At 35.6% G+C, this 25,380-nt stretch overlaps 2 protein-coding genes and 1 long non-coding RNA gene across 5 annotated transcripts in view; 2 read left to right on the forward strand and 1 right to left on the reverse strand.

The window, feature by feature from the left end:
* Positions 1–5,308: 5,308 nt before the first annotated feature.
* Positions 5,309–21,858, reverse strand: LOC106946052 (uncharacterized). The gene is made up of 3 exons (XR_001424684.1): positions 18,686–21,858; positions 11,585–11,590; positions 5,309–5,319 (listed from the first exon to the last, which is right to left on the reverse strand). It is a non-coding gene; the product is annotated as an uncharacterized LOC106946052 (long non-coding RNA).
* On the forward strand, positions 6,937–18,406 carry LOC106946051 (protein SSUH2 homolog). Of its 3 annotated transcripts, none has more exons than XM_015030134.1 (12): positions 6,937–7,085; positions 11,341–11,415; positions 11,488–11,563; positions 11,681–11,810; positions 13,645–13,705; positions 13,848–13,969; positions 15,278–15,340; positions 15,477–15,556; positions 16,156–16,248; positions 17,111–17,216; positions 17,727–17,834; positions 18,045–18,406. In XM_015030134.1, the coding sequence occupies exons 1-12, from the start codon at positions 6,989–6,991 to the stop codon at positions 18,183–18,185; spliced, it is 1,152 nt and encodes a 383-aa protein (XP_014885620.1). In that variant the 5' UTR covers positions 6,937–6,988; the 3' UTR covers positions 18,186–18,406. The 3 variants fall into 3 exon arrangements, with proteins under 3 accessions (XP_014885620.1, XP_014885621.1, XP_014885619.1); XM_015030135.1 differs by having other exon boundaries at positions 7,032–7,120; XM_015030133.1 differs by lacking the exon at positions 6,937–7,085 and adding an exon at positions 8,522–8,669.
* A 1,565-nt stretch (positions 21,859–23,423) lies between the features above and the next one.
* st3gal8 (ST3 beta-galactoside alpha-2,3-sialyltransferase 8) overlaps positions 23,424–25,380 on the forward strand; it is a 35,810-nt gene continuing 33,853 nt past the window's right edge. Inside the window, exon 1 of the mRNA XM_015030138.1 lies at positions 23,424–23,521. The gene's annotated coding sequence lies outside the window, so the exon portion shown is untranslated. The remainder of the gene's footprint in view (positions 23,522–25,380) is intronic.

The following is a 25,380-nucleotide window of genomic DNA, read 5'->3' on the forward strand; positions in this document are numbered from 1 at the left end:
TTGACATTTTTATTGATGAAATCCACTATGGTAAACTTTGCAGATGACATAATGCAGTTTGATCTGTGCACTGCTGCACAGTGAACAGAACAGGACTGAGTACACAACTCTGAGGGACCCCAGTATTCAGTGCCTTTCTGTCAAAATGCCAAGGATCCAGTTGCAGATGGATGTGTTTACGCTCTACTTTATACAGCAATAACTCTTCCACAGTTATTCTCAAGTCAAATTCTCAAGTCAACAAACATAACTAAGCAAATAAACTTTTTGTCTTGGATTCCCTCGATATTGAAGCAACAGAAAATGCTTGTGAGTTATTGGGAGGAAAGACCAAGAGACAATGGCATTAGATTTTCCTGAAAATTAGTTTCCAACTAGCAAAAGCCCAGTGTAAAAACACAAAGTAACCCTACAGCCTGGTTATTTTGGCATGCTTAATAATGTATATTTTCAAAGATATTTTGGAAATAAAGGTATGATTATAATGTAGCTCATTACTTTTTCATCTGTATACAACCAAAGAACCAGTTTATTGACAGAAAAACTAGTTTGTTAGGCAAACTATGTTTTGCTACAAAACACAACTTGTGTCAAGTGAGATTATCCGGGCAAATTTTGAACAGAGTAAAGAAAACAAAGAAAAGAAAGAACAGAAATTTACTGTTTTGCATAACACCAATGTGTATCAGTGAATGCATTTTTTTTTTATTGATTCCTTAAAACCAAGCATGTACGCTTGTCAAGTTCACACTGGTAGCTATAAATGTAACAATTTTTGAAAAAGAAGAATGTTATTGAAATTTTTGACAGTAACTTATTTATTTACCATTTTGTTAGACTGATTTCTTTCAGGGAAACCTCCTGGTGTGGCTTGGTTGTTTTATTCAGTTCTGTCAGCTGAAGCTACATGGATCAAACATTAGTAATCCACATTGCATAAACACACTGTCAAAACTCTTGAATGTTTACTGTTGCCTTGGTAATTTGCTGTCTGTTAGCCAATGTCTGCTAGAAGAAGTTGTTTACTGAACGGTCGTTATGATAACACAGTCTAATGCAGACACCTCTACGTGACTGAAATAAAACAGGCCACATGTTAGAGAGATTGCCTTTGGGATTTCCCTGCTTGGAGTTTAGTCTACAAAAAATAAATTTGATCCATGCTTTTTGTGCATATTTCAGTATTGGGACAGTTAATGTTAACAGTGACTTCTGGAAGTACAACTTTATTATGCAACACTAATTATGCATTATAATTCATAGTGGATGTTTTCTTTATTATTATTTGGCAAATACTAAAATTCTATTTTTGGTTGACATTATTTGCTAACCTTCACTAAACACAAATGTTAGATGTTATCAGCCACCTACCCGTTCATTAGCCACTTCTGATTTCCCTTAAGTATGAGTGAATATTCACAAAACTGATCATTTTGTTCCCTCACCATTAAACTAAGTGCATTTGTTTTGGTTGTTTTGTACCTATGTTTTTTTCTAGAACAGAGTAGTGATGTCTAATCAGGATGTTTCCCACCAATCATACATCAAATCACACCCACCATTGAGACATTTCATCTCTGCTATTAATATTCTATGATTCATTTATGAAGTATGAAAATACTTTACAGCTAAAAAAAACTAAGTACATATGCCATAGTGCAAACATTAAGCGGTTTGTGTCTGAGCAGAAAAAGAACGTGGGAAGGGATGAAAGTGATGAAGAGGCAAATTGACTTGGAGCTGTGCATCCATTTCTCTATGTGGAGACTTTTCCAGGGCTTACTCTATTGATCGTGGGAGATCTGTAAAGTCTGTGAATTACAAAGTGAGCATACTGAAATAACCTGGTAACAGCTCAAAGTCACAATGAATTACTTCTATTTTTAAAGGAATACTAAATGTTGTTTTTGATGTTAGAGCAGTTTCTGGGGTCAAACATCAAGCAAAGGTCTGGAGGACTTTTAATTATTTTTATTTATTCTTTTTGGAATAAAAATTCCCACCTTTAGTTATTAATGTAAAGTACACATATTCATATTTAAAACTGCATTTTGTGTACTTTAACTTAAACATTTGGCGATTTTTACCAAGTTGATTAGCTTGAATTGCCCTGATATGATGACATGACAAATAGCAAAAAATGACCAGTCACTAGAAATGTTAAAAATGTTATCTATGAAGTCAGAAAATTCTTAATTTGTGTGTGTACAACTTTAAAAATGTTTATGTACAGACCACCAGAAATATGTTTGCCTGCCTCTGTGTGTGGAGTCAAACTGTGGAGTAATTTGAGTGTAGTTAAATAAATAGGCACAAACATAGTTTTAAGGAAACATGATGACATGGAATATAAATTACATGCATTGAATGTTTCTGTCACTTTTTGTTTTTCATATTCAGAATTGTTTATTACTTTCATTTGAGTAGCATAAGGGCTGGGATTAGAAGTATTTAGTATATTTTGTAAACTAAGTGATCGAAGAAAGACTTCATTATTAGTTACATTGTTTTATTTGATTCCCTTTTGACTCCCACACTCTTGACTCCCTAAGAGTGTGTGTACATTTGGATAAATGGCTGTAACATATTGTTTACATACTGGCAATCTGTCCAGCCACCTCTCACCCAATGACAGCCGAAGATAGGCGCGAGCCCCCCGTGACCTTACATGGATAATTGGTTATAGAAAATGGATGGGTAGATATTGTATAAATAAATAATTTATATTAGTCAGCTTTACTACATTCTACAGATTTTGGTAATGGATACTAAACATTCTCATTCTCAGTAGAAATTCCAACTTCAGCAGGTTTACTCATTGTCTTTCTTTCTGGGAAAACAGAAAATCTGATTTCCATTCCAAACAACCATTATATTGCTTGTGATCCCTTTCTTAATACAGAAGTTTAAGCCAGTCAGGTTTATTATTTTATGATCCCAAACTTTTTGCTTTGTTCTACTTGCTTTATAGACATTTCAGTCAATAAATGTAAATGTACTTTCCACATTTCCCGTAGTGCTGCAGATGCCAGCCTTCAGATGATGCTGGGGATGCAGGATGGGGGTGGGGGGAGACGTGTCTGGTTCTTCGAAATCAGAGGAATGAAGTTGAGCTGCTGTGAAATGACATCAAGCTGCTTTGGGTGAGTGCCAGTTTTATCTCCAGCCCACATCAGACAGCCTCGCTGTCCCACTTTTTACTGATCAAATTTCCTATCTGTTTATTGATCAGGCGTTTTGGCGACACACATGTACAGCGCACACTCACACAAACAGACTCTGTTCTGCAGGGACAGTAGATGGAGGAGTGTTAAACATTGATTTGATGAGGGTAATGGAAAGAATGCCTGACTCTGCTTAACCCCTGTGACACACACACAGAGTGATGTGTAAACATCCTCTCAGTGGAGGAGGACCAGAGACTCAAAGCTGTGAGTTCAGCTCCCTCCTGAATCTGTTAAGAATAGCAACGCCTGACAAGAAGTCCCTCCTAGGGGTTTCTTCTTAGTTCGAGGTGCAGAGGGAGATGAAATTCATTTTTATAGGAACTGACCATTTAAAGCTCTTTCTAGTGTATATTTTTCATATAAAGTGATTATCCAATATTGTCAAAAATAATCAAGGATAAATAAGAGTGATAAAACCAGGAAACCCTTCTTGTGTTGAAACACCTCCCTGCATGAAATGTGCTCTATAAATAATGGATGATTGATTGATTATGCGGTCTGTCCGTTCAGGTGGACGGCTTTGTCTCGACAGGTTTCCAGTCACGACACCCTCTTTCCATTTTCAGATGATGAATTTAACAGAGATACTTAAGATTTTAAAAATACTCGGATCAGCTAACCTGTCTTTAAACTCAGCCATAACTTTGTCACTAACTTGGCTGCTGTCTTCCTTGGTCTTCGTGATGCTGCTTGGCCTTCAGAGAAAAGATGCGTATATACTGAGATTAAATTACACACAAGTGGACTTTACTAACAAAGTTACATCTGAAGGCAATTGATTGTGTTTTAATTAGGCATGTAAGCATCAACAGAGGGGAATACAAATGTACACTTCACACTCATGCATTGTTTTCTTGTTTGATGATCACAAAAAAAAATACTTTGCAACAACTTTTCACTGTTTGTGAGAAATCTTTCTTCATCTTCTTAGAAAAAGAATGTCGACAAAATCATCATGTTAAGTCTGTTCAAACTCACCAGCACAGTGCAAACTTGTCCTTGAGTTTAAAAGAAAACGTCACATAAACCTTTAGTTAAAGTACCGCAGGATTAGAAACAGGAGTCAAAATGAGGTCACAGTCAGAGATCTTAAATCTTAGCTAAACAAATGAAACAAAGCAGACCATCAGAGCAAATTTTTCTGGGAAAACATTTTATAGTTTTAAATTACAACACAAGTATAAATAAATAAATAAATAAATAATAATAATAATAATAATAATAATAATAATAATAATAATAATAATAATAATAATAATAAATCGAATTAAGCAATCTATAGATGAGTCACCAGCATGTGTGTGGCTCCACAATGTTTTCATTGCTCAGGCGGTCGATGTTCTCAGCAAAGTTTAGACATTTAGTGCTGCTAACAGTCAAACTCCTCCGTCGTTTTCTTTATTTTTGTATTTTTAAACCAAACAGATGAAACCAAGCTAATTGCAATAATAGCCAGTGAGAGAAAGTTCTAGAGGACTGAAGAAACACATCACATATTCTTCTGTCTGTTTGATTATGTGTTTATTTCTCTTGGCTTGTACACAAAAATCCAGTTTAAGTCCAAGCAGACAGATAGCTGAATGCCTCTGTTTATTTGTTTTTCCTTTTTGCTTTTCATGAACCAGATGAGCTGACTTGTGAAGCCACAAGCCTTAACCCTTTCTATGTGGCTGTCACGCTATGTTGGCACATCAAAAGACTATCCCTGTAAAGCTGATGTTTTCCATCTTTTCTTGTTGATGCTGACCAAAGGCAGTTTCATAAGTTATTAGTTTCCACAGGAAGTCCACAGAAGTTCATTCCCGCATGTAGAAACACTGACATTTGTATTCTGGGACGTACCCCTCATAGTAAAGTGTCCAGAAAATCCCTGGGCTGCAGTGCATTATGAAAACAATGTCACAGGGGTGTCAAACAAAAGTGTGAAGATTTGTACCACTTTTTCCCTTCCAGGTGGAAATTTCTTGCAGGTTTATACTGTATTTATTCCAGTAACCTCTTTGGGCTGGTGTCTCAGCACCAAAAGATAAAGTAACGATCTGATCTGACAACCTGTCCTGTAAAAAAACAGTGAAAAAAAAACAGTGAAGCCCTATTAATAGTAATGTTAGAATGCAGGGTTGTTTAGCAGATGTGCTTTTCAAATGAAGGTTTGAACCTCTTTGTGGACCTTTCTGAACTAAATACTTAGTTGGTTAAGCTTTATTTCATTTGTTTGGGATCTTGGTCCTTTAATGGACTGGTCACCGCTGTCCTATCTGTAGTTATAGTAATTATTCAAATGAATAGCACTTAACTGCTTAAACAAATACTGCTTCATTGTGAGCCATAAAAAAGTGTCTTTCTTATTTCTTTCTGTGCATGTATTCACCATGACTGATCTGAACATCATTCTCAAAAACCTTTCAAACATTTCAGCCTCTTTGAGGTGAGCTTGATTTACAGACAGAGCAGCAAACACAGAAAGTCAAACAGTTGGCTGTATTTATTTAGACGGCACAGTCTCTGCTCTGTCAGTCTCTGACTCAGTTTGTCGTTCAGACATCAGTAACTTTGCCTCAGTCAGACAACAAATGTGAAGTCTTCAGTATAAGTATTTAATACTCTGGCTCCCCCTGCTGGATGTTTCTGTCCTTTCAATCAACTTTTTCATCCTACTATCTGCTCTTTCTTCACAGCACTTCGCTTCTTCACCTCTTATCTCCCTACTAAATTGGATTAGATACGGAATAAACTGAAGCTACATGTAAACACAGTAGAAGGAGAAAGGATGATGATGCCGTGCTGAACTGATTTTTCTATAAATATATTTGTTTAGTTGTTTGTTTTTATGGATGGAGACATTGTGTTTGTTATCTTTGACTTCAACACAGAAAGAGCATCACTGTAAAGATGCACATTAATATAAATGCATGGTATTGTGTGCGTTTATGTTTTGTGTTGGGTTTGGCGCCCTCTAGTGAGTAAACATAAGATTAGCCAAATTTTGCATACTAGATCAGTTTTACATTTATATTTAACCATTGCGAAGTATTATGAGCCAAATAAATTGCATTGTTTGAGGTTATTTTATGGTTATTAGTTGTATTTGTCTTTCATTTTTCTACCATTCTTATAGTATAACAAAGCATTTATCTCTTTAAAGAAAAGTAATATCTGATTTAATGTGATGAAGAACTGAAATCATAATTTTCAGCTTACACAAATATACATTTTTATGTCAGAAAAATCAGAATAATAAGAAATTACACATTTGTAACAGAAAGCTTGCATTTCAATAAGATGTAGTCCAGAAAAAAATATTAATTTTCTTCTTCTGACCCTGCAAGTGTAAAATAATTCAAGTAATTAAAGTGCATCTTACATGATACAATGGCAACATGAAAAAAGGGACACACTTGTTTAAAGTGCTTAACATTTAAAATAAAGTTAAAATCAATATCTCTATAATAGTGTTTCTCAACCCTGGTCCTCACCGCCCCCCTGCTCTGCATGTTTTAGATGTGGCTCTGTTCCAGAACAGCTGATTCAAATGACTGCATGACTATCAAGTACTGCAGAAGCCTGTTAATCACCCAGATATACAATTCAGGTGTGTGGCAGAAGGGAAATACCTAAAACATGCAGGACAGGGGGGTGGTGAGGACCAGGGTTGAGAAACACTGCTCTATAATAAGGTGTGGAGAATTTCCTGGAAAAGAAAAATCTTGAGAAACAAAGAGTTGTGACATACCATCAGAGGAAAGTAGAGACGATCTGTCATGGTTCCAGATGCCTCCATGACAACCAGAACATGCAGACATGCCAGGTTTTACATGTCTTCAGAGACGATCTGGCTGGGTTTTACATGTCCAAGAGGTAAATTCCTCATCCTCCAATGAGAAGAATCACAGGTAAAACTTGTGAAGTTTATTGTGAAATTGTTAGTTATGGTACTCATTGTTTCATTTGTCATAATAGCATTTCTACTCTAATTAGACACACTTTTTCAAAGTCCTGTCATTGTTTTAGTTAATGAACCACAGTAATTATGCTAAAAAACCTTGTGTTCCAGTCTCTTGTAGGTGCGAGGCTTGAAAATTTTTTATTTGTATGCATAAATGTCCAGAGTTTAAATGTTTTAACATCACAAACCTAAAGAATAGAGAAGAATTTTGACAGAGAAAGGTGTGAAATTCTCAAATTTATTTTCATTGTGAGTTCTTTTCCTCCACAATTTCCATTGTAGGATTATATAACGATTACTTAAACAATTATTTTGTTGGTATTTCCTGTTGGTCAAAACCAAAGAAAGATACATTTCGAACAGTAATGAAAACTCAGACTCATCCTCTGCTATAGGTTAAGTGGCATTTATGTTTATTCTTATTTACTGTATTTTTTACTGGTAAAAGAGAGCAGGAACATAAAAAAATATTTCCTCCTACTCCCTTTGAGCAATTTATGTAATGTCAATGTATGCAACAATGTATGTTTTTTCTTTATCTTGTCTGCTCAAATAAAATAAAGAAATAAAATAAAAATAAATTAAATGTTTTACAGCACATTTCCAATGTGTACAACGGTTTTTACCTGGTTTGTTTTGTAGTATTCCCCCCCTATTGGTGGCCACTGCCACTATATTCTTTTGCTAGTCAAGAGCCCCTCCAGATGTATCACAGATAAGGCGTGGTCAACATTCCTGGCATTTGTGTTCATCAAATTACATGGAAAACAGCCTCAGTTTAGAAGCCTCAGCTTCCACACAGTCTTTCAAAAATAAAAGCCCCAGGACACATTGGTCATGAACAGCTAATATGAATACAATAATGATTTTTTTTTCTTTTTTAAACGCATTCTCACATTCAAATTGCAGTATAGACTCTGATAGACAAACGGGTTAAACTGAGCAGCTATGTTTTATTTTTTTTTAATGTGGTATTAAACGATTTTAATGACAAGAAGAAAAAAAAACTATCTTCCCTGAAGATTTCCAGTTAGATTTTAAAAGACTTCGAAAACCATGTATTTATTTAAAATATTCATCTTTGGGGAATTTTTTTTTATTTTGCTTCTATTTATATCATAAATTATAGTGCTAAATTAAATGTGAGCCCAGGGAAGTCCTGCATAATAATAATGAAAAAAATGGGTTTATGTTCCTGATACAGGAAAGCAACGAATAAAAGACAAAATACTTATACATATTTAAAAAGTCTCTTATAGTACTAGAAAAATATTCATTGTTTAAAATCGACTAAGCCGCTATGTGGAAACTCAGCAATTCTTTTATTTTGAAGTTATTATTTCCGGGAACGGTGCTTTAAATGAGTGGGGGTAACTGTACACAACATTTTGGGAAACGTTCAGAGAAAATCTTTGCAAATTACACAATACCGAAAGAGAGAGAGAGAGAGAGAAAGAGGAGCAAAGCATCTAGCACCAACAAGATGTACAGCGCAGGTTGGTTCATTAACTTTTTACAGTTTGATGGGTCCGTTTGCAGCAGGGAGTGAAGAGACCTTCTGAGCTCATCGAAACGCCCATCTTTTCAATTTTTCTCAAGAGATCAATTTTCTTGTCGGGTCACTGTGAATGGCTGAATAGGAAACAGCTATAATCTTTACGACCGAGGTTAACATTGGGAGCTAATCTAATTAGAGACTGCGGGCTATTTTAGAAGTCTCCCTTTCTTCATTAAATGCATTTACACATTCAGTTTGTGACTATTTTTTACTTTTATTTTGTACTTCTTAAATGCTTTAACTTTTATTCCTTTTTTGCATTTCAAAGGATTGATTTTAAGAGTACAAACTTTAGACTTCCAATCATTGGGAATTTTATCATCTGTCTCATAATGCCCGGCCTTTAATAACGGACCTGACTGCAGGCTGCAATTGCTTTCCCCTACTGCTAAAATACTTTATTTGTGGGTAAAGCTCTTTTTTCTTCTTCTTTTTTTCATTCTGTGTAAATGACCAGAATCTAAACAATATGGTGAAATACCATCCTAAATGGTCAGCCATGTGTTGGCTACACTCATCCGATTACAATGTGTCCAAAAGGACCACACAGAAAATACATGATGGGCAAATGACCTTGGCATGTTTAGACGTTCTTAAAGGCATGTTTGGTCCTTTTATTTGTTCATTTCTCTGAAATCTACAGCATTAAAAGAATTGGAAGTGATTGTGAAACTCAGGAAGTGGAAAATTGAGAAGTGAAAACAGCAGACAGCCTGTTTGGATTGAAATGAGAGATCTCCTTGAGTAGGCATGCTATAAAATTTTAACAATAATATTTTGATGTTATATTCATGATTTTTTCTCTTTTTTTAATAAAACTAAATCACTGGCAAGTAAATACAGCTGAGTCTTACCTCATAACTTGCAGGCAACACAGACGTTATCTTCCAGTGACGTCACATTTGTGAGCGTTTCATACTGCAATTAAAATGCAGTAAGATCTGTGTTTACTTTATGTGTTCAGGTTAATCTGTTTGTTTGTTTATTTGTTTTTTGTGGTAAAATCAGTGTTGTAAGGTGTGCAAAAGAACTATAATCTCCTATAGCCAGAGTTATGACGTCAGCATAGTTTTTGTCTAAAATTATGATAAAATTATCACTTTTTTGCGTTATTGTTTTTTTTAATTTTATGTATTAAGAGAATCATGTCCAATTTAAATTTTTATGCAAGTATTTATACACCACAAACATTTGTTTCAGTCCAGCACAAAGTATTTTAAAGTACTTTTTTATTTTCTGATCCTGTTTTTCATAACTGGTTTCTGATTAGAATCTGCAAAGGTCATTCATGAACCGCCAGGACTGAAGGACTTACAGATTCTGAACTATGTGATTGTACTGCGGACCTCTGTGACTCTTCTTGTTTTCAGGAACAAAGTGTTCCTGAAAAACAGTTGGCCCCTTTCCAAGGTTTTACTACTTCTGGATCCTTTTTTTTTTATAGATTCCTTGGAATCATGTTTCCATGCTTTTCACTTAGAAACACTTAGTGACTTACCACTACAGATGCGGGGGTGGTGTGAGACAAGTCACAACAACTGTGTGCCCCCTCTCACCCACTTTTTAGCCCTCGATCATCATTTGAATAGTTGTCAGATAACATCCCATTGCTGTGGTCTAAACCACACGATTGGAGATTTTATCAGGAAACACAAAATGTGTCTGAATTTGTTAAATATTTAAATATAAACAGTTCTTCCAAAGCAGTGAATGAACAACCTTAGTAAAGTATGATTTCAATATGTGCAAAAAGGTGAAAAAAGAGATAAAAACTTTCTGCCAATAAATCCAATACTTCCTCTGGTGATTGTTTTATTTCCAGGGAATGAGAATTTCATCCACTTAGTTGTAGCCCACAATTTCATTAGATATAACTGGAATTTTGTTTTCCACTCTAGATGGTCCAAAAACATCAAAAACTCTCTGCGCACATTAAAAACGAGGATTATGCTGGTAGTTTGTGCAAATCCAAGGAACAAACAGCAATGATACTAATAAATAAAATAATTTAGTAATATAACACTCATATGATTTAAAAATGAGGAAGAATTGCATCAAAATCTGAATGTTATTTTTTTAAATGAATGTATGTGGATAGATGCATTCATTTCGTGTAATAATAAATTAATTCTGAACTACAATGTAAAGTAATCTAAAAACCTGCTGTGACTCAACAGCAGAGCCTCACTTATTATCTGACAAAAATTAAAAAAAAAATGGATAAATCCAGAAAACGGATTAAAACTGAATAATTACAGCCAGCTGCTATGCTCCAGTTATTTGGGTGGTTCATCTACTTTCCATTTCCTTTTTTGTTTGTATTTACTTCCCAAATAAAATCTATTTGAGGCATCTACATTTTGTATTAAGCTGAAAAGATTGTTCTTTCGTGATCTAGCCCAACTCAGATGCTTAAACCTGACTGGGACTAAAGTTGGGCATCTAAAGCCCATTTTTTGTTCTGCGGTGAAAATATGCAGTAAGCTGACATTCAAACACTTTGACAAGTCTAAACATATTTTAAGGTATGCTACAGAAGTTATAAAACCAGTTTAAAGAAGTTATAAGGAACCAAGAGTGGAGTAATCCGTTTCCTTTATTTCTTTTAGCCATATATCCGCCTCAACATGCCCCTGCAGCCAACCCGTTTGCAAGCATGCCTGGCTATGAGGGAATTGGTGCAGGTAAGGAGAGTCCTGCTAGTTCAGTTGTACATTTGCAGCACATTGGCATCTAACTTTCCGTCGTTGTTGCAGGTGGTTTTTTGCCTCCTCCTGTACCTTTACAGCCAGTAGCTCCAACCCAGCCTGGCCCCACTCCTGAAGAGTGGAAGTAAGATCTCGTTCACCTCACTGAACACTCAGTAAATCACATGTTGGTCCGTGTTTGCATCCATCTTATATTTTATTTGTGTTTGTATGTTTTTTTTGTTTTTGTTTTTTATTTCAGCATCCCCGCTCTGTCAGAAGATGCTGCTCGTCAGGCATTCAAAGACTATGTGGATTCTCAGTGCTGCTACCAATCAGGCCCAGCAAATGAGGGTGTTATTACCAACATGGAGTCATTTAACACATACAGGGTGATTGCATTTTATATTACTAATAAAACCTTTAGACTTTGGCATTTACCAGTAAATCTGTTACTAAACATTCATGCTTCAGTTAGCTGTCCTAATTAGAAAAGACAGTTTTTAACATCAGAACCACCTACATTTTAGTTCCAACCTCACTTGAAGATAAATACACATTTGGATCAATTCTTAACATGATGTGCATGAGTGAATGCCAAAAAGAAAACAAAACTAAATTACTTATTACTTTCCAATAAATTGGTGCATACCATTATTTTCCTCAAAGAAACTTCTTGATCTTTCATCTGTTTGTCTGGAGATCTGATAGCAGGACATAACCTAAACTCCTAAACCTAAAGTTTACTCTGTGATGATCACAGATTTTTTTAACATCATCCTTTAAGATTTCTTGTTCTTACTCAGAAATCTAACTGAAAACAGGTCTTGGTGTCATTAAAAACAAGGCAGTTTTATCAGTGTTTGACACATTTTTCTTTCAACAATTTAGTTATACTTACTATAGCTAAATTGCTATTTTATACACTTAGACGTTCCTTAAAAACACATTAACAGTTTCTTAATGCTAACAACCTTATCCCCCCCCCCATAGCTCCTCAGTGAATAAACATGTTAATTAGTGCAGAAAAACACACCCACAAAATTCACCAGCACACTTCCCATGTCTGGTTCCATGTTCCCAACACTGTGCACAAAAGACAACATGTGGCTATTGCTGTTTTGCATCTGTAGTTTTATATTCTTTGGTTTTCTATTCCATAGTGTGTACTCTTTTATTTGTGTGTCACAGTTTGGGACTGTTTTATGTTGGGCCAAAGATCCATCTTGACATGGAAAGACTTAAGTTAACTTAACCTAGTTGCTTGGTGCATGAAGGGAAACGGTACATCAGATCCCTAAGCATTCTTCTAAACACTGCTCTGAAGAAACCAAGTTCTAAACACACCCACAGTTTCTCTCAATCCCCAATACACATCAGTGTAAAACACTCTGGAAACCCATGTGTTCAGTCTCACAAGTCAAACTAAACGGTTTCCTCCAGCAACTTCCTCTTTGCGTTCTCTGGTCATACATTGTCTCATTGAATAAATTACAATTCACTCAAAGTTAGCAAACACGTGTTAAGAGGTCAAACTGTCATACTATTGACTGTTGACACTTATTTTGAACAGAGACACATACAAAATGTCCACCACACACCTAATGTGTAATAATGGCTTATGAAATTATAAAAACTTCTGCTGCCATTTGCTGCTGCTGTGTTTAAAGGTGGAGGATTGCAAACAGCTCTTTTTCTTTTTTTTTGCAATGTCACAGCTCTGTTGTAATAGTTTTCCTGTATATGTTCAAAGTAATTTTAGTAATTTTTTTTTATGTAGTTAATTTTGGACTCCTCCAGGTATAACTGTCCAATTACCCAAACCTGTGCAATCATGTTTTAGTCAAATTAGAGCCAGTAGTTCAGAGCACAAGACAAACTTTCTTGGCCCATTTAACTCTGGGATTGACGACTCCAGTCCTTGAGAGAACCTTTAGATATGTCCTTTGTCAAACACACCTAAGTAAAATTGCTGATTAATATCAGTATGCAGTCAGATTTTTCCAAATATCTGCTAATCACATAATCATTTGACTCAGGTGTGTTGGAGCAGAGACATATCTAAAATTTGTAGGACACCAGCTCTCTAGGACTGGAGGTGCAAAACACAAGCTGGTTGTCACAACGGGCAGCAGATGTCAGATGCTTTACATCCCAACCATGTCTATACAAGGATTTTTTAAATAACGCAGAATAAATTTTAAAGTACTTTGTCTGTCCTGTAAGTTGCGTCTGGAGACATTCACCGAGTCCAGATCAACTGAGATGGCCGAGAAACCTTACGAAGGTAGGAGCTCAGTATTCATGTCCCCTAAACCCAGGCTTCATGTTAGATACTTAAAACTGCTTCATTTAGTTTCTGTTAGTTGAACAAAATGTTATCTCAGTGAAGTTTCTAGGACGGATGAATTGTTTTATTTCCATAACAGGGGAAACGGCTGACTTCTACGCTCAGCCTGCCCCCACACCTTGGGAAGTCCAGGCCAAGATCCCTGAGCTCTTCACCAAACACACCGAGGAGATCCGAGTGCCATACACCTCCAACATCAAGGTGATTGTTTTTTAAAGGGCATGAATTCAAGTCAGCCAGTTTATCCTGCTGCTTTGTTGATTTCTTTACTTTATCCCAGATTCTACTTTTGGGACCCATTAATTCATTGCTCTGATTCATTTGCCAATTTACTGTGCAGCATTATGGTTTTGAAGTTAGAAATGATAAGAATAACTCAAACTCTGCAAAATTGTTAAACATCTTTCCTGGAAACAAATCAGCTGATGTCAAGATGGGTCACAGGACGTAGCTGGAGGACAGTGGTTCACATGGCTTTGTAGACTCCAGCTTTCTGGAAAAAGTGTTGACACATGTAAGATTTCTGTAAGATAAGCTACACAGCTTCAAGGAAAGCTTGATAATCCATGTTCAAGTTTTTGCCTCCTGTCTTAAGGTTGGCTGTCCCATTTTTTGAGCAGCATCATGATTCCATTCAGAAAGACTGGAAATGTTTGTCTTGTTTTCAGTGAATTAGGGTCCTGCTGTACAAACGTCCAAGTGGTTTTACGTGCAATAAACACTTTAAAACCACTGAAGTTTTCCTCAAATTGGACTTATAATCTTTCAATTGACAATTCAGAACCAAAGCATAGCCATAAAAAAGTCTTAACCCTTATAAAGGACTTATGAAAGACTTCTTCGTCAATTACTACTATTGATTCTTTCTGAAATATAATTTAGCACTATGGTTTTCTTTTCTTTTTTTATTATTCAGCCCAAATATATTCTGTAAGGAAGTTACTCAGGAAGTTTTTGAGGTATTATTTGAAATGTATCAGAAGCCAAAGAGTTGAGAAATCACTGGACCAAATGTTTGTTTTGTCTTAAAAGTCCCATGGGCCAAATAATATTGATAGGTATTTTTTGACTGATTGAATTAAAAGGCAATTTAATGCCTCATCAGAGAGGTTATGCATGTTTTAAAAAGTACAGGTAAGCTCTTGCGATTCATACTCCTGGCAGTTCTAGATGAAAAATTAATTTTCAGCCAATCAAGAAGTTTATTACAGAAATGAAAAGCAGGCATTTCTCAGGAAATGATAAAATGATGTAAAAAGCGTGTAAAACTCCCCTCACCCAGAAAGAAAAATTGTTTTGTTCACATTTTACTAAAGGTATATATTTATCTAATTTATCCATCATATTTCATCTAAATAAATGTGCTTTTGCCAAATCTGACAAGCTGAACAGTGTAAACAAAAAGGCCACTTGCTTTTTGTCAGAACTTTAAATTATGACTAGTGTTCTGAGATTCTGTGTGCTTCTAAAAGGTAGTGAGGCGATTCTTGAACTCCTGTTTGTGTGTAGGAATGTAACGCCTGCCATGCTGAAGGAACAGTGTCCTGCAAAGACTGCGAGGCAAAAGGATATGTAAGAAATCTTTCAAATTTCCATATAAATCTGTAATAACATTTTGCATTTGTAAAATCAATTGATTTGCTGGCTAAGTAATTTGGTCAGTCCTTACTGTATTACCAGCGAATATTTGTTCATATGTTCCCTTTAGAAACAATGCAATAGATGCAATGGCTCTGGCAAGGATGGGGAGGAAAACTGCACTGGCTGCAATGGAACAGGAAAGGACAGGTAATCGAGCTCAGTGTGGCTTGTTGATATGAACGTGGCAAACGCATTGGTAGCAAATATGCAATTGAGTCAACTAATGTGTCATTTGACTCATAAAGACTGTAAAAGTAAATGCCTTCATTGTTACATTTTAACTGAAACATTAGACTTGCAAATGCCTTAAACATTCCTCTTTTTTTTAATTAAAAATCATTCTGATCATATTTTATGTTTGTAATAATCTGCCTTTTTGGAATTATAAAGGCATAAATAATAAGGACTCAATTTTATTTGTTTTCCATTGCACACTTCACATAAATATATCATACTTTAAAGTGTAAATCTTTGTTTCCAATTTATTTTGAAGTATGCAGTAGATGTAAAAGTTTATTGTAAAAAAGAAAGTAAATATGAAATATAGGAAATATGCCTTTTTAATGATCAAGGGGTACAAGAGAGAATATGTTGTGGTAAATGAGTTTAACAGATTCTATTTATTTTATCTTGTATCAAAACAATTATGGGCCTGAAATTTACCAATATAATCACCAATTAATATGTTTAGTGTGTTATGCTTCTGACTGGATTTTTTTTTTTTGTGTGTGTGTGTGTGTGTGAAGGTGTTCAAAGTGCAGTGGTGCGGGAAAAATTAAATGTGAAACCTGTAAAGGAAAAAAGCAATTGCTGACCTTCATCAAACTCAAAGTGGAGTGGTAAGTTTCCTAAACTGCTGCAGCTGTAACAGGAAAAGATTTACAGGGTTATATAGTGGATCTAGGCGACATTAAATCCATTCCCTTTTGTTTCTATATTTTAAAGATTCAGCTGTCTTAACCACTACCTGACATAAAATGATGCTATTCTCATATACAAAGGAAATGAGTGGGACTATGTTTCAATTCCCTATTTTGCTTTCTAAATAAACTACCTAATAATTCACAATGTTCTTGCAGAAACTGTAGCAGAACTTAAACTTTTTGTTCTTTCAATATCAGTTTGTCAATGTGTTTACTTACATGGAAAAAGTAAGTAAAGACAGTGTTGTTTCGATTCCCAAGAAAGTATAACTTTTCAAAAAGATTCTTTTATTATTATTATTGTTTTTAGTCTGAGTACTATTGAGAATGTTGTATCACACATAAAACAAACCCCGCAGTAGTTTTACTTTCACATCTTTGAATATGTGAAGGTGTTTGCTTGCACCTGGGACGTAAAATCAACATGTTTCCACCACATCTTATTACCGCTGATGTGAGGAGTGACCATATTGCAATGAGAAGTTGGTCTTTCAAGTGGTAACTGGGGTATGTCAGAGTTTTCCAGTGAAAAATCCGACTTTTCAGTTGATTTTTCCGACTGGGAAGTCAGAATCAGACCAGAGACATCTAAAACCTCCAGGACACTGCTGTTTAGGAGATTAACACTCCTGCTAAAAATAGTCAGATTCACGCATTTTGCATATTATACACTGTAGGAAATATTGTGCATATTTTCCTGGGGCTTAAGTAGAATAGAGGGTATGTGTGACGTTTGAACAGCCAGCTTCATGAGTCGAACTTGCTTATTTCTGTTTAGGGCTAACAATGTGGACAACCATGTGGTGGAGCAAAACTCTGGCCTGAAGGCTGAAGAGTTGAACTCTGTGAATGGAAAGGAGCTGTTCAAGATGGCCCAGATCATGGTAGACACACACACACACACTCACACATTCTTAATACATACTTTTTTTCAAGTGGATGAAAGTAATTTAGGTATAAAAACGTAAAGATATCAATTTGTTTTGATTCAGTAGAAATGATCAAATCAAGTAAATAGATAAAACAAGGAATCGTTTCTAATGAAACGATGAGGAAATTAAAATGGGAGAAAACAGTCAACCGTAGTGAATGAGCACCTGTGACGAACATTATGATGTTTGGCTGATTTGTAATACAAATATTAAATTTCTGACATACTGTATTCATATCTGTTGCAGATTAAACAGGATTCTTGAAAAATGTTTATTAATTAAAGCATAATTTAGGATGTTTGGTATATAAATTCATGTAATAAAGAAATGAAACATTTTTAACCTCAGACAAAAATAGCTGAGCTACAGTCTAATTATCGTCTTTCAGAAGAGCCATAAGGGAAAGTAGTGGCTGATTGAAAGATGGTGCTCAGGTTTTCAGCTCCATGCGTTTCCTCACAGGTCTACCCACTGTATGGATTCCCAAATCCAGCCATTGTTGAGGCCTCTGACCGTCTGATCAAAGAGCATCAATCCAAGTATGCTCAGACGTCCAGGATCATGCAGCAGGTTTGTTAGAATAAACATGAGTAAATGCCTAACTTGCATTATAAAAAAAAAAAAACAGACTGAGCACTGCAAGCAAAAAAAATATTTTAGGCTCTAATCTAAATAAAACCACCTGAAGTGTTAAATCTTCAAGCTTTTTTAATTTATTGGGTATTTTGTAAGGTGTTTTCGTCTTTTACAATAAAATAACTCCGTATCTGTTTCTTTCAGAGGCAGACTGTTGAGTTGATCCCGGTTACTAAGGTGAACTACAAGTGGAAAAATAACATTCACGTTTTCTATGTTTATGGAAAGGAAAACAAGGTCAGCGCTGACGACTATCCAGAAACCTGCTGCTGCGTCATCTTGTAGACAAAAATTTGAATTCAAACGTGTACTTCCATTTTCTTTCAACAGTCATCTCCCTTACTACATTTTAAATCTACAATATTTGTTTTCCAACTGGTTGTGTTTGAAGACAACCAGTGGTTTCCAGTAACATTCATAACATTGCAAGGTGTTGGGCAGAAGCTTTATTTATCTTTTTATTATGATGTTTTACAATACAATACAATTCTATGAAAAAAAAAAAATATATTGCTAATACCCAAAGGTAAGTCTCTGTCTTTTAAATCTTCTCCTTTTTTTTAATCTGGGTGCTTGGGCTGACCAGCATTTTTATTCGTTTTACTTGACCCACATGTCAATGAATTCCATCCTCATATCATGACTTTACAGTTATACCTCATGTATGTAACATGAATGTTTTTGTTTTTATAATAGCCATTGCATTTACAATGTAATTTTACTCTCAAGTGCATTTATACATGATCATGAGAAAAAGTACCATGTTTCTGTGAATACAGATGTACAGATCTAGTTTTGCTGGTTGGCTTATGTTCTTCAGGAAGTCATAAACCTCAGTGATCTGAGTCACATTTAACATGGAATTTACTAAAAACTGAGACTTCTTATATGTTCTAGTGAAAATTGTGTGAAATATCTAGTCAGCCTAAGATCTCTTTGCACTATGATAGGTGGACTGTTTTCATTGAATACTAACATCAAGGTCTCTTAACTTTGTCTGCTCGTTCTGTACTCTACTGCATATTCCTCTCTGCTGCTTTTATCACAGGATTGTATTTTGTTTTTTTTTCTCAAAAATATTCAAGACTTCAAAGAAAAAGTAATCTTGTAACCCATACTTTATGCATATTTTCATGCAACCAATGACTCTTGTAGGACATCTGACATTGTGTTACAGGCAAAGAGATGTAGGATAAAGCCACTTCAGGTTTTCTTTTGGTTTATTTGATTTTTTTACCAGTTATATTTTACTTTTATATTTTTGTATCACTAAAGTTTTTGCTGAATGAGATGGAATCTGTTTGCATTTTAAGAAATATGACTGACTTATTGCTGTTGTACCATTCATTATGTAAAACTGTGTGGTGCTATGTTGCAAACACATCAATCATATATGTACATGCTACAGCATTGTGAACAATGATCATTAGGATAATCTTTTTATCAGATTCATAAATGCCTTAAATACAGCACTGCGACTAACAATCATTTCTGACAGTAACATTTAGCATGTTTTTCTCTTATTCAAATTTTAAAAAAATAAACTTTTCTTGCATCAGTTATCTGTTTTCAAGGCAAACGGTTGCACATTAGTCCCTGGACAGGTTAAAAGTCCATCAGTTCAGAAAGTTACAAATATGTTAAAATACAATATGTATGTATTTTATTCAGACAAACAAGCAAAGGGCGAGTGCCTTGGGTCATCTTTGTCTCAAGCAAATCCATTAAGGTTGAACCTGTCCTTCTCAACTCTGTGTAGCATGATGTTATCCAGAAGTTTCAATCACATCAACTCTGAGACGCCCTTTGTACCTGGAGCTCAGCATGGATGCTCTGTAGAAAAGTGACGAGATGAAGAACAAGCTGCCAATCTGTCTGATGCCTGCTGAGACATTGAGTGCAGTCTGTCTGACTTCAAAACTCTTATCAGTATAGATAAACGGTAAATCCGCTCCTCCAGGCTGAAACAGAACAAGTGATTTCTTTTCTAGTGCACTGAAGAAATCGCCTAACCTCATTATTTCCTCACATATGCCTTTATTATTTTGAAGTGTTTCAGATTTTCTGATTTCACATTTAAGGACAATGGCAAAAGGTGTTGGGTGTATATTAGAAATGCGAGTAAAAAATGTGCACTTATGTCAATATTGTCAAAGGTAGCTTTCATTGGCAAACGCATGTTAGTTATCTTGCTGATAACAAACATATGGCTAAAAATAAAACTGCTGTGAAACATAACAGACATTTGCACATCCTTTGTTTTTCAGTAAAGATTAGCATGAAAAACTATGTGAACAGTTATTCATAGTTAAAGAGCCTAATTTGTCTTAATGTTTGTAAATTTCTCTAAATTAAACTTTGACTTGATTTGATCTGCCTGTCTCCAAAATATGCAAAGTTTTACAGACTCAGAAGACAGAATTATTCAGGTGAATTTGACCTTGAGTAAGAGCAGGAAGATACCCCAAGACGTTACTCAGGTGCAAAAACAAAATAAAGTCACTAATAGCAAAATTTAAGCCTTGGCAGTAGCAGGAGATTGACAAGTCAGAGATAAAAAACTTAACATGAATGATTTTCCTGCAGAGAATCCTTTTTAAAGACAGAGCTAAAGCACAGCAGATAAATATGGGCCTGAAATATCTGAGACTTTATATTTTCATCTCAGAACAAGATGTTTCAGCTTTAAAACATTATTGGAAACTCATAAAAAAGTAAAAAAATAAATAAATAAATAAATAAAAGACCCATTGTGATAACCAAAGACTAATAAAACAGGCACCCAACTACTCCGTCTGTCTTCTTCCCAATCATGTTCGTTACCTTGATAAAAAGATGGATTATTTATAGTTGCAAGAATATAGGCAGCATCTAAACCCAAAAATAAGAAGCAGGATATGTAAGAGGAAATACTAGTGGTGGTGACTATAAATATCTTCATGTCCTGATGCCAAACAAGTGGGTTTGCTGCATGATATCCTAACATTGTGGTAAATGTTTGATTTGAAATGCCATGAAGTAATGGAAGGAATGGAGCTCACCACCAATCAGCCAAATCAATAGGACAAGACTGCACAAGGACTGCTGGATGCAATAATATCCAGGAAGTTACTTATTTCTTAAGTAACTTCCTTACTTAAGAAAAAAGTAAGGAATTTACTTATTTCTTAATCAGTAACTTGCTAAAAAGTTACTTATCAACTTCTTAATAAGTAACTTATTAAGAAGTTACTTAATAAGTAACTTATTACTTATGCCAGACAACATTTTTCTGTTCTATCATTGTCCAATTTTGCTCAACCTGTGTGATTTCTATTCTCTGTTACTTGTTCTTAGCTGAAGATATTTTCACTCTGCTTTAACAAAAAAGTTTTAACATGCAATGTGCAGTCAGTTTCTAAGGACTGGATTTCTTTGGTTTTACCAAGTGGTTATTTAGGCAAATGCTCAGTCTAAAACAATGTCCTCTTATCTCTGACAAACATTTTTGCAAAGCAATGCTTTTCTTTTTTTTACCTGCACAATTGCTTACTTAAACTGTTCTCTGTAAACCCAACAACAGATTATTTTTGAAAATCCCAGAAGATCAGCAGCTCCTAAAATACTCTGACTGGTTCAGGACCAACCCCCATGCTTGGGGTGCTAAGAGGCCCAGTTGGTACCATGTGGTTGTTGTGATCCTCCATTGATTGTCATTGGTTCTGTTCTCGGGTCATTTGCTGCATGTCTTTCCCTTCTTTCTTCTCCCTATTTCCTGTTCATTTACTGTTCAAAAAAGGTCAATAGTGTCATAAAAAAAACATTACCACATTTAAAGTGACTCAAAAGTGTTCTTCATTTTAATACTCAGCCTGAACTTTAGCAAGCCATGTTTACAACCTCCAGATGCCTAAATGTATTAAGTTGCTGGGATGTTTTTGGTTTATTCATTCAGTTTTGAGAAGTAACTGAATAGATGTTCCTAATAAAATGGTCAGTGAGTTCAAATTATTTTGTTTGCTTGTTTGTTTAGTACTTATTCTCCTCAGAATGGCTCTGATTTAAAGCTTACTTTTGCATAGACTATTATGCTAGCAGTCTCTTATGCAACAGTCTATAACATATTCAACTGCTTTCCCATAACATAATGTGGGATTATGTGATATTATGTAATGTGCATTGCTCTCTGACTCCTCCTTGTGGCCCAGTTATCTTCAAAATACTTTCTTTGAGATTATAGAGAAGATCCTTTACTTCTCCTCTTGTGTGAGACGCAACCTTAAAATACTTTATTAAAGGCCTGACAGAAGATGATTTCCCATCCACTTAAGTATTACACAAAGCTCTCATCTGTGAAATTAGACACTTTGTGGACGAGATAAGAATCTACTTGGTTTGACTCTGATTCAAGTGGAAAAACAATCGTGTGTGAAACTGGTGGAATATGAGAACAGAGTATGAAATGACTTTTAATTCAACAACAGAGCTGAGAAAAAGTCTTCAACATGTCAAAAATTTCTCCTACATTTGTAATATGAACTTATTTTGAATATAAAATAACGTCCTCGGCTGGGGGGAGGAGGGGGGTGGTGATGACAGGGATAGCCAGCATTTGTTTATGATTTAATGCTGTAAAATACCAATTGCCAGTTGCTATGGACAACATAGTGGAAGAAAATGTTTTGAGAGCTTTCTGTGTTTTATATGCATATCCTAGAAGCAAGAAAAGATTAAGACATTTTAAGGAGAATCTGATTTGATCTTTCCCAATAACGCCAAGATTTTACAGTGCTTTGCAGTATCAAGAAGCAGACCACTCTTATATTACAATAAACCTGTCAAAATCTACACAGAGAGGTTGAGTTTCACAAAAGCTCTCAGATTCTGGTCCTAGCCTGTTTGATAGTACGTGTAAGAGAGTTTGATAGTACGTGTAAGAGAGTTTGTAGGTTTTGGCCCTTGGGGCCTCTCATATCTGGGTGAACCCTTCTGTGTAGTTGTGGACAGGTTGTACTTTCACATAATGCAATTTGTACTTGGGAATTGCTTTGGCATGCTGCCCCCCCAAAAATTACCGCCCTGGGCGGTTGCCCACGTCACTCATGTCAGAAACTGTCACTGCGCGTTATACACCAGAATCTACATTCTGAGAAAAACCTAAATTATGAAACAGATCTTCAACCTCTAGAGGTTGCGGAGTATCAAAAGTGACAAGAACAACAAACATCAAAATAAGTTGTGAAATTTGATTTGCTGTTCCCAACTGTAGTTTTGCTCCCACAATTTGTCAGTTTTTAGTGTGTTTACACCCTGGTCTAGGGTTAGCACTGTGACTACATCTCACATAAACTGCACAATCTTTTTACGGAAGCTCTAACTCCTACTCACTCAGCATAAGGAGTAAGCGAAATAAAAAGACGGAGTGAGGAAAATAAGGTGTGTTGTGAAACATACTGTACCATATTTGGAGTGGGGGAAGAACCCCAAGGAGCACCGATAACCGCACTGATAATAAATAACCTCCCCTCCCAGTTGGGCGGAGCCTCTGCTCTGCATCATAATACCATCAGCGCAGAGGTTTCACAAAGAGACGAAGTAAAAAAAACCCGTGGCCTTCACCGCTACTTCTGCTGCCGCTACATGTAAGTTTCTCACTCTCGGTCTGTTCCCAAAAGGTTTTCAAGACTCTTGTCGACTGTTTGGTTGGACCTAAAAAAATGTATGAGCTCGCACTCAGCTGCTTCGTTTTATTTGTTGAATATGTCGCAGTGTGGTGGTGACTCAGGCGAGCAACTTTCGAGCAAGTTTTTCTTTGATTTATTTTATTTTATTTTATTTTTTTTAATCCAAAGTTTTGGCTAGTAGTTTTCTTGCTCTCTGTGGTATTTGGTTGTTGTTTTGTGTGTTTGTGTTACCAAAGGAAAGGAGTGCATGATACCGACAAGAAAGAAAAGTAGTGGGCGGAGGAGGACACAATACTTTGGAGACTTAAGTCTGCACTTTCTTCACCAACTGTCTGTCAAATCCGTTTGCAGGGTCGTCGCAGCAATTTTACTGCTACCCATAGGAAAACGGCTACTTGTTCAAATATGTTTTAGGTGCATTTTACTGTCGATAGTCTTTCAAAACGAGCGGATATATTTAACATACAGGTGCATCCCATTAAATTACAATATCGTCGAATTTTGTTTATGTTCGTGTTTCAGTTTAAATGTGAAACTAAGTCATAATGTGGACAAATTGCACTTGGTGATATACCTCAAGAATTTATTTCTTTTATGAAGTTCACCCACATTCAAAATTTCACCTTAGGAAAGTGTAGCGTAAGATTGACTAAAAAAAGTTTAGATTCAGAAATGTTGTGACCTACATAATTACACAGAAGATTGCTAACAGTCATTTTAACCAAGTCCTTAAAAAAGACTCGTTGGAGGGGTTGTTAACAGGAGGGTAAGTGGAAGCAAAAAGTCTGGTAAAAAGAAAGCAACAAGTATTGAATTCAGTTTATTTTTTAACACCTCTCCACAGAAAACGACTTTTGATGACACAAAAAACAAACTGATCCAGTTTATATCCAGGAGAAACAAATTCAGTATAATTCAAATACAGGAATAGATTCAAATTCAGTTAAGTTTCCATTTATTATAGTCCAGGCAATTTATATTAACAGTTAATTACATGTTATTTATTAAAGCAAATGCAGCCAGTTGCATCAAATTATTCATTTTTCAGCATTCCATTCTCCCAATAAAGTGTGTGGAAATGGAGGACAGATGATTTTGTTGAGTAATTCACTTTCACTGTGTTAAAGCAGTCTTGAAGTAGATGGTGTCAGAAACATTTTACTTGGACGTTAATAGCTACCTTGGCTACCTTAGCTAAGATAATAATAGTTTGTCATCTCAAGCTACTATCTCCATCACTGATTTAACTTTTTACTAATTTGACTTTAAGAGCTGCTTCTGTCACCGCCCACCCTTGGAAAACATAAGAGCTGGTAGCTGCTAAGCAACCTGTACTTGAGGAAATGGCACCTCTAGTAGAAGTTTCCCCTGAAATGTATTTAGAATAATTTCTATTGAAGATGGCTCTCACCCATTCCTTTTTAGTTCCCTTACTTCGTCCAGAGTTGGTAAACCCAAATGCAAAATCATTTCAACATACAAAATATTTAATCAAGAAATGGCAGCCGACACATGGAGTCAAGTTTTCACTGTAACAATCCCTCAACTCTTGGACAGAGTTTGGTGGAGCAGCTTCCATCAAATGCGTCTGAAAACTGCAACACAAATGCAAACGTATTTCACACAAAAAGACATGGGCTCATAATACAAATAAGCAAAACGTTCCTCACTGCTTTCAGCAGGGAAATGTGATGTATATTTTTCCATCTGTACATGCTAGAACTAATTACTGCCAGTTTTTTTAGTGCCTGCCCTTCCTGGCAATGGTTATTACCCAGGAGGCAGTGTTGTGTTCAAGACCACCTAACCCGAGACCA

The sequence above is a fragment of the Poecilia latipinna genome, unplaced genomic scaffold, assembly GCF_001443285.1.
Source record: "Poecilia latipinna isolate Pla-1442-1.1 unplaced genomic scaffold, P_latipinna-1.0 Scaffold174, whole genome shotgun sequence".
NCBI classification, from domain to species: Eukaryota; Metazoa; Chordata; class Actinopteri; order Cyprinodontiformes; family Poeciliidae; genus Poecilia; species Poecilia latipinna.

Excerpts from the sequence above, each read along its gene's own strand:
- LOC106946051 (XM_015030133.1), top strand. The coding sequence starts at position 8,534 with ATGAGTGGGGGTAACTGTACACAACATTTTGGGAAACGTTCAGAGAAA. Across the intron at positions 8,670-11,340 it reads CAACAAGATGTACAGCGCAG|CCATATATCCGCCTCAACAT; the intron begins GTTGGTTCATTA and ends TATTTCTTTTAG. Across the intron at positions 17,835-18,044 it reads CGTCCAGGATCATGCAGCAG|AGGCAGACTGTTGAGTTGAT; the intron begins GTTTGTTAGAAT and ends TGTTTCTTTCAG.